The sequence below is a fragment of the Berghia stephanieae genome, chromosome 9, assembly GCF_034508935.2.
Source record: "Berghia stephanieae isolate SIO BIC M18660-M18661 chromosome 9, UCSD_Bste_1.3, whole genome shotgun sequence".
NCBI lineage: Eukaryota > Metazoa > Mollusca > Gastropoda > Nudibranchia > Aeolidiidae > Berghia > Berghia stephanieae.
The window spans coordinates 25,343,956-25,358,113 of record NC_088368.1 but is presented as its reverse complement, the minus strand read 5'-3'; the positions used below and the strand labels follow the sequence as shown (position 1 = coordinate 25,358,113).

The window sequence follows — 14,158 nt, the reverse complement described above, 5'->3', positions numbered from 1 at the left end:
GATCCGAAAGCTAATGTCATACTCATACCACAAGACCACGACATAGCCGCACTAGTGGTATGTCATAATTTGTCTCTTGACCTACAGATCCCTGGTTTCAGTCTTGCTATTGGTGCAAAGGAAGGGGAGGGGGGGGGGGGGGGAACACTGTTTTACTAAACACAGCTTGCCCAAATAGGTCTATAGATAGTATGCACTTGGCTAATAAGTTCACAACATTGCCATCCGGAAGTATAACTGGCCAACACACAAAACTGTGTGTAACCATGAACGTTTATATAGTCAGATTAATACAGTTAAGTGAGAATTACTCATAAACGCGGATGGCAAAAAACAATAATAAAGACGTGAGTGACGTCAACTTCGAACTATCTATAGGCTTCTGTCCTCTTCCCCGTAAAAGATTCGACATACTCTAGATTATCACGATATGGCGTTTAATGACTTTATCTTGTGCGGAAGCAATGGAGGAAATTAATAGCTCTATTTCAACGCCATATTGCTCTCTCTCTCTCTCTCTCTCTCTCTCTCTCTCTCTCTCTCTCCCTCCCTTCATCATGTACCTTTTACAGTAGTAGTAGTAGTTATAATAATATTAATAATAGTAATAGGAATATAGTAGCGTAATTTAGTCTAATTATAGTAATGTCGTGGCATAAAAAGGAGGGGCGCATTTATTTAGGTTTCAAAATAACAAACATTTTCCCAGATCTATCTATCTGGGAATTATTATTGAAATGTAAGTAAATTTGAATTTATTCTATGTAAACAGCAATATATATATATATATATATATATATATATATATATATATATATATATATATATATATGTATATTATATGTGTGAAAATAATTCAACTTTAATCAAATACAAGTAATGCTTAACAGGTAAAATACTGTGAAAATGTAAGAAAAATTAGGCAAAGCCCCTCTTTTCAAAATAAGCTTAAAAGTTAAGATGTCGCTTACCCCCACTTGTATATCTAGTCCGTCGTTGTCTTCAGATATGATATTTATTATTATATATGTTAATATAAATAAACTTTAATCATACACAAATAATGCTTAAAAAGTAAAATACTGTGAAAAAGTAAGAAAAATTAGGCAAAGCTAAAAAATTTAGATGTCACTATCCCACTTGAATATCTAGTCCTTCGTGGCCATCGGATATTATTATTATTATTATTATTATTATTATTATTATTATTATTATTATTATTTTATTATTATTATTATTATTATTATTATCATTATTATTATTATATTATTATTATTATTATTATTATTATTATTATTATTATTATTATTATTATTATTATTTTTTTTATTATTATTATTATTATTATTATTATTATTATTATTATTATTATTATTATTATTATTATTATTATTATTATTATTATTATTATTATTATTATTATTATTATTATTATTATTATTAATAATAATATTATTTCGGATAAACTTGGTGATAAAAAATGATTTTATTTTTGAAAAATAGATATACAGTGTTTTCTTTTTTAATTTCTTATAGTGTTAAAATTTGTTTCATCAAAACTTGAATACATTCTGCCTATATGGCAAAAATAAAAAAAATGTCTGATGAAATCTTACATAGCTCTTGAGTAATTCAAACCTGAATTGTGTCAATAATAAAAATAATTTTAAAAACTCACTGTAGAGTTAGGAAATGATAACTCATCAATTTTACGGTAAAGCAAATAATATACGTTCTTTGTTTAGAAATGTGTTTTAGTTTAGTTTTTAAAAATACACTTTTAAAGAAAATAAGGAAATAAAATATCTTCGTGTCCAGTCTGTTCAGTTTATTTTTTAATTTTTAAAACATTTTTGTTTGGGAAAGGGGGGTGGGGTGGGCTTTTCGTATTGTGGTATGACATTTGACTTATGTCCAGTAAGTATACAGTTCGAGTCTCCCTCTGGGAGTCGTAAATAACAATGTAAATGGTGCTGCTTGAAGCTCGAAGAAATAAATAATAATGTGAAATAGAATTTAAAATACGAAAACAGAATGTATGGACGTTTCGGGTTTCCCCGTTATTATGGGAGTCGCAACGTTTAGTCTTTAAAAAAACAGAGGAAATGATTAATCAACCGTACGCTGATAATATATATTATGTGGTCTAGTGGTATGTCACTCGCTTTCGGATCGGAAGGTCCTGGGTTTGAGCCTCGGTCGCGCATAGTTGAGTCCTTGGAAAAAAAAAACTTTTTACTCACATTCTCTCACCGTACTCAGGTGTAAAATGAGTGCCTGACCGTTAACAGCGTTGTCTCTATCCGAAAAATTGTAATATCGCCGAACAGGCGTCATGTCTCGTCCTATGTGATAAGTGTTGCTGTTGGCCAGCGACCCCTTGTAAAGCGCTTTGAGCACGTTTAGTGGATATTGTGCTATATAAAAGCGCATTATTTTTAAAATAATAATGCTGGACATTATCGGACCGTATCGTTACTATAATTTTTAGAAGACAACGAAAGAGAGAGAGGTAGGTAAACAAAATGACAATGAAGAAGGGACATGCTAAGAGAAGGGGCGTTCGTTTTCCTGTCTTGAAGGTGTAACGAGGGGTGGTGGTGGTGGTGGTGGTTGTACACTTGAACGACGAGTTAACTGAAACGACATACAGAGGAGGTACAAAATACAGAAAGCATTCTTTATTTGTTGTTTATGATAATTTGAGAGAGAGAGAGAGTGAGTGTGTGTGTGTGTGTGTGTGTGAGAGAGAGAGAGAGAGAGAGAGAGAGAGAGAGAGAGAGAGAGAGAGAGAGAGAGAGAGTTAACTGAAACGACATACAGAGGAGGTACAAAATACAGAAAGCATTCTTTATTTGTTGTTTATGGTTTGAGAGAGAGAGAGAGAGAGAGAGAGTGTGTGAGAGAGATAGATAGATAGATAGAGAGAGAGAGAGAGAGAGAGAGAGTTGTATTTGTGTGTGTGTGTGTGTGTGTGTGTGAATTATTATGTATGAGATTGTGTATGTGTTTCAATTTTAGTACATTCTGCTCGTAACTTCTACCAGTTATTACAGTAAAAATCTGTTTTATTTCTATAGCAGTAATGATAAAAATTCATTACTACTATCATTTACAAAGTCCTGATAACGTAATAGAATTTGTAATTTTCTATAATTTCCATTTGACATAATAATTAGCTTATTTATAAATGAATTTATATATTATGCAATTCTTGAATTTTTGTCTCTACTGATGGCGTGTGAGACAACAGAAAACATATTAATATTTTGTCCGAGTAGATAGAAATGTCCCGCAACGAGCCTGACTTCTATTGATTTGACTGCATCACAGACATGTTGACCGAGGTCACTGACAGTTGGGTGATGATGAAAATCTCTGGTCATCGTTTTGTGTCCATGGGTAAGGCATTTACACATAGCTACTCCACTCAACTGGTGTGGATTAGAATCTTCTGTGAATGGACATGGCAGTGATGGACATCGAAATATTGTCAGTAGAAGAAGACGCACTGTATGAAAAGCAAGATTGTATCCTTGTAGCATACGGTCAAAAAATGCGAAAAATTATCAAACCGTACGGTCGAGTAATGCGAAAAATTATCAAACCGTACGGTCGAATAATGATAAACCCTCTTTGTTCATACTCTGTCACCAAACTCAGGTGTAGACCTCAGGCGTTGTCACTGTCCAATGAAAAAAAAAGTAGAACGCCACACAGGTGTCTTACATGTTAAGTGTTGATGGTGGCTTGGTACCTTCTGTATGGCCCTTTGAGCATATTTATTGGATATTGCAATATATAAAAGTTCAAGATCTTCTTTTTTTTAAGTAGAAAAATAATTCATTGTATTGACACAAAGTATCACCACAAAACACCTTGCAATAAATAGGAATTTATGATCTTTTGTTGTGCAACCAAAAAGAATGTTGAATATCTCCATGTTGTGTAAATCTATAGCTGGGAAATATCACTTTTTCATTGTCCCTAAGGCTCAAATAGACAATTACAACGTTAGGTTGATACATAATGAGCAATCTGAAAATCATGTCATCGACAAAATATGTCCATGGTAGTTGAGAGTGAGAAAATTTAACCCTTAACAACGAAATCGAATTTCATCAAAATTAGAATTTCTATCTGATTAACGTGCAGACTCAACACAACTTTTTCTTTGTTTCCCCCCTCCTCTTCCTCCTGCTCCTCTTCATCCTGCTCCTCTTCCTCCTCCTCCTCCTCTTCCTCCTCCTCCTCCTCCTCCTACTACTACTACTTCTACTACTATTACTACTACTACTACAACTACTACTACTACTACTACTACTACTACTACTACTACTACTACTACTACTACTACTACTACTACTACTAATACTCTACTACTACTACTACTACTACTACTACTACTCTACTTCTTTCTTCTCTTCTCTACTACTACTACTACTACTACTACTTACTACTACTACTACTACTACTACTACTACTACTACTACTACTACTACTACTACTACTACTACTACTACTACTACTACTACTACTACTACTACTACTCCTTCTTCTTTTGTTTAAGATTTTATTTATTTATTATTGGAGAGAATAGATCCTTAAACTATCAAAATCACAGCAACAGAAAAATACATAATTCGATAAATAAATAAATTAAAAATATTCGCTTTTTGTGTTTGGTTTATTTCTAAATGGAGGTCCCAATACTCGCTTCACATGCAAAGGGATTGAGTTCGATCCCGGGATGAAGTCGAAATTTTTATTCTGCCCCCCCCCCTGTCCACCCAGAGGTGAATGTGTACCTGGGTCAGCTAGATCTGGCGAATAATAATTTGAAATAGACTAGCGTCCTATATAAAGAGTAGCATTGCAATTGCTATTGTTTTTTGTTGTTTTTTTTTCATTCACGCCATGGAAACCGGGATAAACTCCGAATCCATGGATCTACTGACCTAACGGTAAAAATAAAAAAAAAAGAAAAATAAAGAGATAAATGGAATTTTACTTGTACTTCATGCGGCTATGTGGTCTAGTGGTATGACACTCGCTTTCGGATCGGAAGGTCCTGGGTTCGAGCCTCGCGCTCGGCGCATAGTTGGGTCCTTGGAAAAGGCTCTTTACTCACATTCTCTCACCGTACTCAGGTGTTAAATGAGTACCTGTCCGATAACAGCGTTGTCTTTGTCCGAAAAAATGTAATATCGCCTAACAGGCGGCATGTCCCATCCTACATGTTAAATTCTGCTGTCGACCAGGGACCCCTTGTAAAGCGCTTTGAGCACATTTAGTGGATATTGCGCTATATAAAGCTCAATTTAAAAACATTATTTCTGGCGTTTGATTTACTCCTATATAAAATCGTTTTATGGCATGAGATCACATGAGATGAGTGGTCAGGATACGATAGAACTCCGCATTGAACGGATTAAGTACTATTACAAAAACATATCTTGCTTTTGTCATCACTAAAAACTGTGTGAACAAATTGAAACGGATCCGGTTATACCGAGTTAAAAATAATATAGGACACTATCGGACTATGAAGTTAAGCAACCCCTTTTCGTTATATGAGAAGCGGTGTACCCTATAAATATGACACACAAAAAGCATTTCTCGTTAGAGTATCGAATAAATACGTACTATGGAGTTATGATCATCTGGAGAAACAAGCATAAAGTGTATTTGCTTTCGTTTACGATTTATTAAGTTCTCATCTAGCTAGATTGATTAAAAGGATTTATTTGTGTTTTCAAATTACACGTACGATTTGACATTGATTACAACTAATAAAAAGGTAGGTGACGTGAGCTATAATGAACAACCTCACATAACCAGTGAGTAAAAAGAAAAAGTCATAAAAAATAATTAAATAAATAAATAAATTAATTAATAGACAGGTGTATAAATACCTATTTTTAAATAAGGAAGAGAAGAAAAAAGAATAAATATATTTTTAAAAATAATTTAGATTGATTCAAAACTGAAAATGTTATCAAGTAGCTTCCAAATATGCCCCGAGCAAGTCTCGAACCCAGGACCTTCCGATCCGAGAGCGAGTGTCATACCACAAGACCACATAGCCGTATTAACCATTATTATTTAATTCTTCAAGATTCAAGCAGCAACATTATCACTACTTAGATTCCAAGAAGTTGGACACTTTAAAACGAATAGAAAGATCAAACATGGATACCGTAACTATGGCAACTGTTGAGACATGCACGATTTGATTCTTTAAAATCCTAAATATTTATTAGTTTTTATAGACGTTAAACAAAGGGATGAGAAGTTGTTCTAAAAAGTGGGAAGCACGATTTTCTTTACATGTGTGATTATATGTGTTAATACATGGGATTATCTAATGTTCAATTAATGATATTTAAACAGCTTGTTAGCTGAGTCCTTGGAATAGACTCTTTACTCACATTCTCTCATCGTACTCAGGTATAAATTGAGGATATGGCCGTTAACAGCTTTGTCTCTGTCAGAAAAAAATAATATCACCTAACAGTAACAGGCGTCGTGACTCGTTCTACTTGTTACGTGTTGTTGTTGGTCATGGACCCTTTGCAAAGCGCTTTGAGCACATTTTAGTGGATATTGCGCTATACAAAAACTCTAGTTAGTATTTTTATTTACAAAAGTGAGACCAGAAACGTTCGTAGTATCTGTCTTCTTTAATTAATTCAAACTCCCATTAGAGTTTACCATTGAAACTAAATAGACAAGGTATTAAGAAAGGAGGAACAAACAATTCATCATCATCATCATTGCCATTTTCAACCGGGGTCGGGGTATAGGCCACAGACAAACTGTTTCCATCCTTCTCTATCCCAACTTTTCTAACGCGTTCCATGTCTTATCACTTCTCTGTATATCAGCTTCTTTAATTCTTCTCTATGTTCCACGTGGCCTTCCCTTTGATCTTCTGCCCTGACGGTTCCAGTCCAATACTTTCTTTGTTATAGTCGAGTCATTCTTTCTAAGTTAAGGGTGTGTCCAATCCACCTCCATCGTCTTCTTCCTATTTCCTCTCCCACTAGTTTCTGTTGTGTTCTTCTCCATACTTCTTCATTCTTAATTCTATCCATCCATTATATTCTGAGTAGCTTACGCATGCCCTGTTTTCGAAAATCCGTATCCTCCTTATACATGCCTGTGATGCATTCCAAAAAACAATTGCTAAAAATTATTTCACTCAGGTTACAGAGCGATAGGCCGCAATAAAATAGTCAAATGTGGGAAATTATAAATTCTTCTTCTTCTTCTTCTTCTTCTTCTTCTTCTTCTTCTTCTTCTTCTTCTTCTTCTTCTTCTTCTTCTTCTTCTTCTTCTTCTTCTTCTTCCTTTTTTTTTTTAGAAATAATTAAAATTACAAATATTGTGTCGGCCGTTTCTTGACCCACTATGGGCCCCTTTTGTGGAATGATCTGCCCAGAAGGACAAGAGAGGCAACATCTATGATAGTTTTAAATCATTGTTAAGGCACTCCATTTTTACCGTTACATTTTCATGACATTGATTGGATATTACATACATTGCTGCTATTAATATCATTGTGGTATACGTTTTGTATATGCTCATTTTTAAATACTTATTTGTGACGTTCATTGATCTTCTCAAAGTGATGAAAAGGCGCGATGTAAATGCCATGTATTATTATTATTATTATTATTTATTATTATTATTATTATTATTATTATTATTATTATTATTATTATTATTATTATTATTATTATTATTATTATTATTATTATTATTATTATTATTATTATTATTATTATTATTATTATTATTTATTATTATTATTATTATTATTATTATTATTATTTATTATTATTATTATTATTATTATTATTATTATTATTATTATTATTATTATTATTATTATTATTATTATTATTATTATTATTGTTATTATTATTATTATTTTATTATTATTATTATTTATTATTATTATTATTATTATTATTATTATTATTATTATTTATTATTATTATTATTATTTAGACTGTAACTTCAATTTTGAATATTATTATTCCATTTTCCACGGTATTTTTCTTTCATTTGAAATGTGAGACTATTCTAGTGCTTTAATTGTTTTTTGGTTTTGGCTGAAGAAGAGTTTTGTGCCCAAATCGTTCCGAGTTTAGTATTTCGTTCTTTTTCGAGGTTGTTATATTCAATTTTGTTTAATACTTTTTACAATCCGCATCTTATAGCAACTTAGTGTCACGTTTACACATTTACTTTATACTTTTTTTTTATTCTAACAGATTCATATCACAGCATCAAAAATATATGTCCAATATGGCGCATTCCAACCTTTGGATGGTAAGTAATATGTCAAACCTGTGTCTCAAAAATGTGATATGTATATCGGAGTGGTATTGATGCTGGACATTTAATTAATCGTCAAAAACATGAAATCTAAAATTACGTTTATGATTTATATTGCCAAAATGAATAGCATAGTCTCATAACGTGCAAACACAAAGTTTCTTTTATTTCTGTCCATTTTAACCCCCCCAAAAAACACACATTATAATGCATATGACAATAATAAATCTTTTAGATATACGGCCACATTTGTGTTGTTTTGCTTGTTTGATTGGACTAACTAACAATAATCAAATGGAATAGAATATTCAATTATATTAACGAAGACGGGTAATGTGGGCGTTTGTTTTGTCAATCAAGACAACAACAAAAACAACAAAACAACAACAACACAAACAACAACAAAACAACAACAAAACAACAACAAACAACAACAACAACACAAACAACAACACAAACAACAACAAAACAACAACAAAACAACAACAACAACAACAACAACAGCAACAACAACAACAACTACAACAACACAAACAACAACAAGACAACAACAACAACAACAGCAACAACAACAACAACAACAACAACACCAAAAACAACACCAACAACAAAGATGAATGAATGAAACACCATCGAAGAGGAATTTGAGATGAAAGAACGGCCTTGTAATGGTGAATCAATCACCTTAACTTGAGCTTGGGCTTTTATTTTTTTATATAGCGCAATATCCTAAACGTGCTCAAAGCGCTTTACTAAGGATCCATGACCAAAAAGCATCACGTAACATATTGTAGAGCGAGGCATGACGCCTGTTAGGCGATATTAAAAAATCAACGATGTTAAAAGGCAGGTACTCATTTTACACATGTATATCGTGAGAGAATGTGAGTAAAGAGCCGTTTCTCAGGACTCAACTATGAACCGAGCGAGGCTCGAATCCAGGATCTTCCTATATATGAGAGCGGGTGTCACATACCACAAGACCACATTATAACCACACAACAACGCCACTCTCGCGTGTTCTGTTGACAAAGGGGAAACCCGAAACGTCCACATTATCTGTCTTCCTTAATATAATCGAAGCTTCCATTCCATTTGACTTTTGTGATTTATTTCTTCGGGCTTTCACAAGCAACAATTACATTATCCTATATTCTTGTTTGATTATGCTAATTAGACGTGCAGATATTTTCAGTTCTGATAACCCAATTCATTATGAGCTCATTGGTTGTTGTATGATATGATATGAATTTTAATGGGCCAAAATAGGCTAAGGCCTTTAAATTCCTATGACCCGTTAGCATGTCAGCAAAGCAAATCAATTCCAAATTTTAGCCAAGAACATTTTAATTTAATTTACAAGTGATTTTCCAGCAGTAACAGCCACGGATCTGAAATGAGAGATACAAGGCATATTGAACATATTGATGGAAATCTCAAAATATTTTCCATTACAACAATGTTAACACAAGTATATAATTGCTTTCGTGATGTCAGACCTGCATATATCTACACGTTGGGTTTCTTGTATTTGTTTTTATCCATTAATATGCATTCATCTGCCAGAATTAACTTTTTTGTGTGTCTACGATTTTTTTTCTTTATTGCAGTTCCATCTGCTAGCACTGCTGTGTCTTGGGTTCCAGACTGCTTGGTGTAATGTTGGTAAGAAGTGGTGGCCTTAAACATATCAGTACTTTATAAGAAAATATGTTAGAAGTTTATAAGAAAATATGTCAGTACTTTATAAGAAAATATGTCAGTACTTTATAAGAAAATATGTCAGTACTTTATGAGAAAATATGTCAGTAGTTTATAAAAAATGATGTCAGTACTTTATAAGAAAATATGTCAGTACTTGATAAGATAATATTATGTCAGTAGTTTATAAGAAAATATTTCATTACTTTATAAGATAATATGTCAGTACTTTATAAAACAGAAATGTCCCTATAGACGGCAAATAATTATCAGGGTTATAAGTAATGTATTATGGGTTTTATTGGGGTTTTTTTTAGTTGACTGAAGAAGGGGTTTGAAGCCTAAATGTTCTTGGCATTATTTTATTCTTTTCTTCAAGCTGTTCTATTTTTTTAAATTTATTACTTTCTACAGCTGACAGCTTTTATGAGCTCAGTATCTAATCGATAACGATTGAGTGAAAAGATTATATTTCAAATCCAATCCCTTGAATGGGGGACAAAGTATAGATATAGATAGAATGAACTTGACGTCACTCGGGTCTTTGTTATTGTTTTTTGCCATCCGCGTTTATGAGTAGTTCTCACTAAACTGTATTAACCAGACAATAAATGTTCATGGTTACACATAGTTTTGAGTGTTGGTCCGTTATACTTCCGGATGGCAATGTTGTGAGCTTCTTAGCCAAGCGCATACTATTTATAAATACAAAGACCTTTCCACACGGAACTGGTATCTCAGTGTTGTGGTTTGTTGTTTTTATGAATTGTGTGATTTTATGTGCTTTGTTCACCGGTAGAAACCATCGAACCTAAAAATATTCTTTCCATGTGTACTGTAACTGTCCTCTTAATAATGTTCACTCTGTTGAACACAACTAAAGGACCGAATCTGTGAGAAGCGCATTCACCTCATAAATATGATCTTTTAGGAAAGTAAGAAAAAAACTTATAAAATTTCATATAATTTTTACTCGAAAATAACTTTTAAGCATCTGTGGGGTTATGTTGTCGTGTGGTATGAAACTCAACTTCGGATCGGAAGGTCCAGGATTCGAGACCCGCTCTGAGCGGCGCATAGTTCACTCCTTGGAAAAGGCTCTTTACTCACATTCTCTGACCATGCTCAAGTATAAAATGAGTACCTTGCCGTTAATGGTGTTGTCTGTGGGGGAAAATACAATATCGCCTAACAGGCGTCATGCCTTATCCTACATGTGTTGCTGTTGGTTAGGGACACCTTGTACAGCGCCTTGAGCACGTTTATCGCTACTGAACAAATATCGTAACCCTGTCCTTACCACCTACAGCAAAATCGTCACATTTGTTTCGACACAATATTCATTTTTTCTTATTCAAATTTATTTTGCACATCACAATGATCTTTGTTTAAATAATAAGAACATAAAGGTTTGTTGTAGAGAGATTGTTTGAGTTTTTTTTTCTGCTGGGTAAACCTGCCATTTTGGGAAAATACTGAAAAGGATCGTAAGGAGAGAGTTAAGGGCTTGGAGTGATGGGAATTGAATCAAATCCAAGAGTAACCAAGTGATTTGATATATTTGTCCATTAAAAACAACAGAAACTAGTACAGTAGAATCCTGATAAACTCAACACCGCCGGACCAGACATATTTATTGACTATTGATAGAATGAAGTTGACGTGACTCGGGTCCTGTTATTGTTTTTTTTTTATTTTTTTTTTGCCATCTGCGTTTATCACTAAACTGTATTAACCAGACTATAAACGTACAAGGTTACACATATTTTTTGTGTGTTGGTCCGTTATACTTCCGGATGTCGGTGTTGTGAGATTCTTAACCAAGCGCACACTATCTATCAGCAAGTTTGACTTAATCCATTATCAATGGAACTCACTTATATGAATAACAGAAAATTTGGGGGCCAACTAGACGTGTTGACTTTAAGCAGAAGTTGACTTTAAGAGTGTTGACTTTATGCGGGTTCCACTGTAACCATGGGGGTCCTGATAGCTCAGTTGGTAGAGCACTCGCTTCACATGCAATGGGCCCGACATCGATACCGGGTGCAGTCGGGATTTATTTTTTTTTCTGACCCGCCTGTCCACTTAGCAGTGATTGGGTAGCGGGGTCTGTTAGACTTGGCGGGAAATAGTTTGCAATAGACTAGCGTCCCATTAAAAGGGTCGGTAGCAAGCAATTGTTATTGTCCTTTTCACTCTATAGAAACAGGGATAATCTCCGGCTCCATGGACTAAATGACTCGGAAGGACTTACTATATGGATAGTATGCAGATGACGTCACTCAGGTCTTTGTTATTGTTTTTTGCCACTCGCATTTATGAGTCATGCTCACTGAAAAGTATTAACCTGACTATAAGCGTTCATGGATACACACAGTTTTATATGTTGGTCCGTTATACTTCCGGATGGCAATGTTATGAGCTTCTTAGCCAAGCGCATACTATCTATAGACTCCGAATCCATGAGCATCAATCAATATCTATGATTCACTTTCTTCTTTCCTATACAGTGTATTCCTCCGACATGCCCATTAACGATGAACCGGCAGAGGGAGGATCCATAGATGAAGCTATTGTCAATGCTGCAAACTCTAGTAAGTAATATAATATTATGTTCATCTCAAAGTTTGTTGAAAATGTTCATATCATACTAATGTCACTAATACAACTTGGATCATCGGCTGTCAATAAGTACATATAGAACGTTTTACTTATCTTTATTCTAGCAATTAGAAGATTTCTGAATTAATGTGATCTAACCAAGGCCTTCTTGAGTACTGTAGTTACGTCATGGATCTAACATATTAAAATCACGTATCAGTCAATTCAATACAATGCAATGATAATAATAATCATAATAAAATAAAAAATAATAATAATAATAATAATAATAATAATAATAATAATAATAATAATAATAATAATAATAATAATAATAATAATAACGATAATGATAATAATAATAATAATAATAATAATAATAATAATAATAATAATAATAATAATAATAATTATAATAATGATGATGATGATGATGGATGATGATGATGATGATGGATGATGATGATGATGATGATGATGATGATGATGATGATGATGATGATGATGATGATGATGATGATGATGATGATGTACATTTAGTAAAGCGCTTTCTATGCAATCGCAATAATATAAAAACGTATAATGAAAACAAGAAATGATTTAAGATTTAGATACACATTACGTGCGGCAATGCGATCTTGTGGTATGACACTCGCTTTCGGATCGGAAGGTCCTGGGTTCGAGCCTGTCTCGGCGCATAGTCGAGTCCTTGGAAAAAGTTCTTTACTCGCATTCTATCATCGTCTCTCTCTTCTACGTTCCATGCCTGGTTCAGGCTTCGGATACTGCATGAATTACCTCTCTCCATTCCTCCCTGTCTCTTGCTTTTTCAAACAGCTCTTGGATTGTTAGGTTGGTGAAGCCCTTTAGTTGGTCTATGAGTGTTTTTCTTTGTCTCCCCCGGGCGCGTTTACCAGGTATTTTTCCACAACTTGCCAGGTATTCATTCTTATCTTTCCTTACTATGTGTCCGAAAAAGGATAGTTGTCGACCCGCTATTAAGGGCATTAGTTTCCTACTCAGGAGTAAAGTGAGTACCTGGCCCTATCGGAACAAAAAATTACTATCGCCTTACAGGCGTCATGTCTCGTTCTACATGTTGCATGTTGCTGTTGGTCTGGGACCCTTTGTAAAGCGCTTCGAACACGTTTAGTGAATATTTTAACTATAAAAAAGCTCAAGTCTTATATGTTTCTTCTTTTTACATCATGAAAACAAGAAGAAAGGATGTATGATTTATATAACACGTTACAAATATAAACTCTTTACTTTCATCGTCAGGCAAAGAGTTTGAGTTTTTCTACGACGAAAACGCAAAGTTTCTGAAGCTGGAATATGATATTGTGATGTCCTTTGACGAGTATGAGGCGATGCGAGAAGCGTAAGTAGACAGGCCCTGCATAGGTTTTTTGTTTGTTTTTGTTTGTTTTTTGTTGTTGTTTTATTTTTAGAAAGTAGTGTGTGAAAAATAAGAAATGATAGTTGATTAATTCGGTGGTCTCGATGA

The 14,158-nt window shown here is 33.7% G+C and overlaps 1 protein-coding gene across 3 annotated transcripts in view; it reads left to right on the top strand.

Moving 5' to 3' along the window:
• Positions 1–635: 635 nt before the first annotated feature.
• Positions 636–14,158, top strand: part of LOC144979923 (uncharacterized) — a 29,017-nt gene continuing 15,494 nt past the window's right edge. The window contains exons 1-5 of one of the 3 annotated variants that reach the window (XM_078927208.1): positions 636–739; positions 8,283–8,340; positions 9,957–10,011; positions 12,561–12,644; positions 13,933–14,032. In XM_078927208.1, the coding sequence (XP_078783334.1) occupies positions 8,308–8,340; positions 9,957–10,011; positions 12,561–12,644; positions 13,933–14,032 (272 nt within the window). In that variant the 5' untranslated portion in view covers positions 636–739; positions 8,283–8,307. Of the gene's footprint in view, positions 740–5,498; positions 5,801–7,531; positions 7,649–8,282; positions 8,341–9,956; positions 10,012–12,560; positions 12,645–13,932; positions 14,033–14,158 lie in introns of those variants that run through there. The other 2 variants (XM_078927210.1, XM_078927211.1) reach the window with 2 other exon arrangements.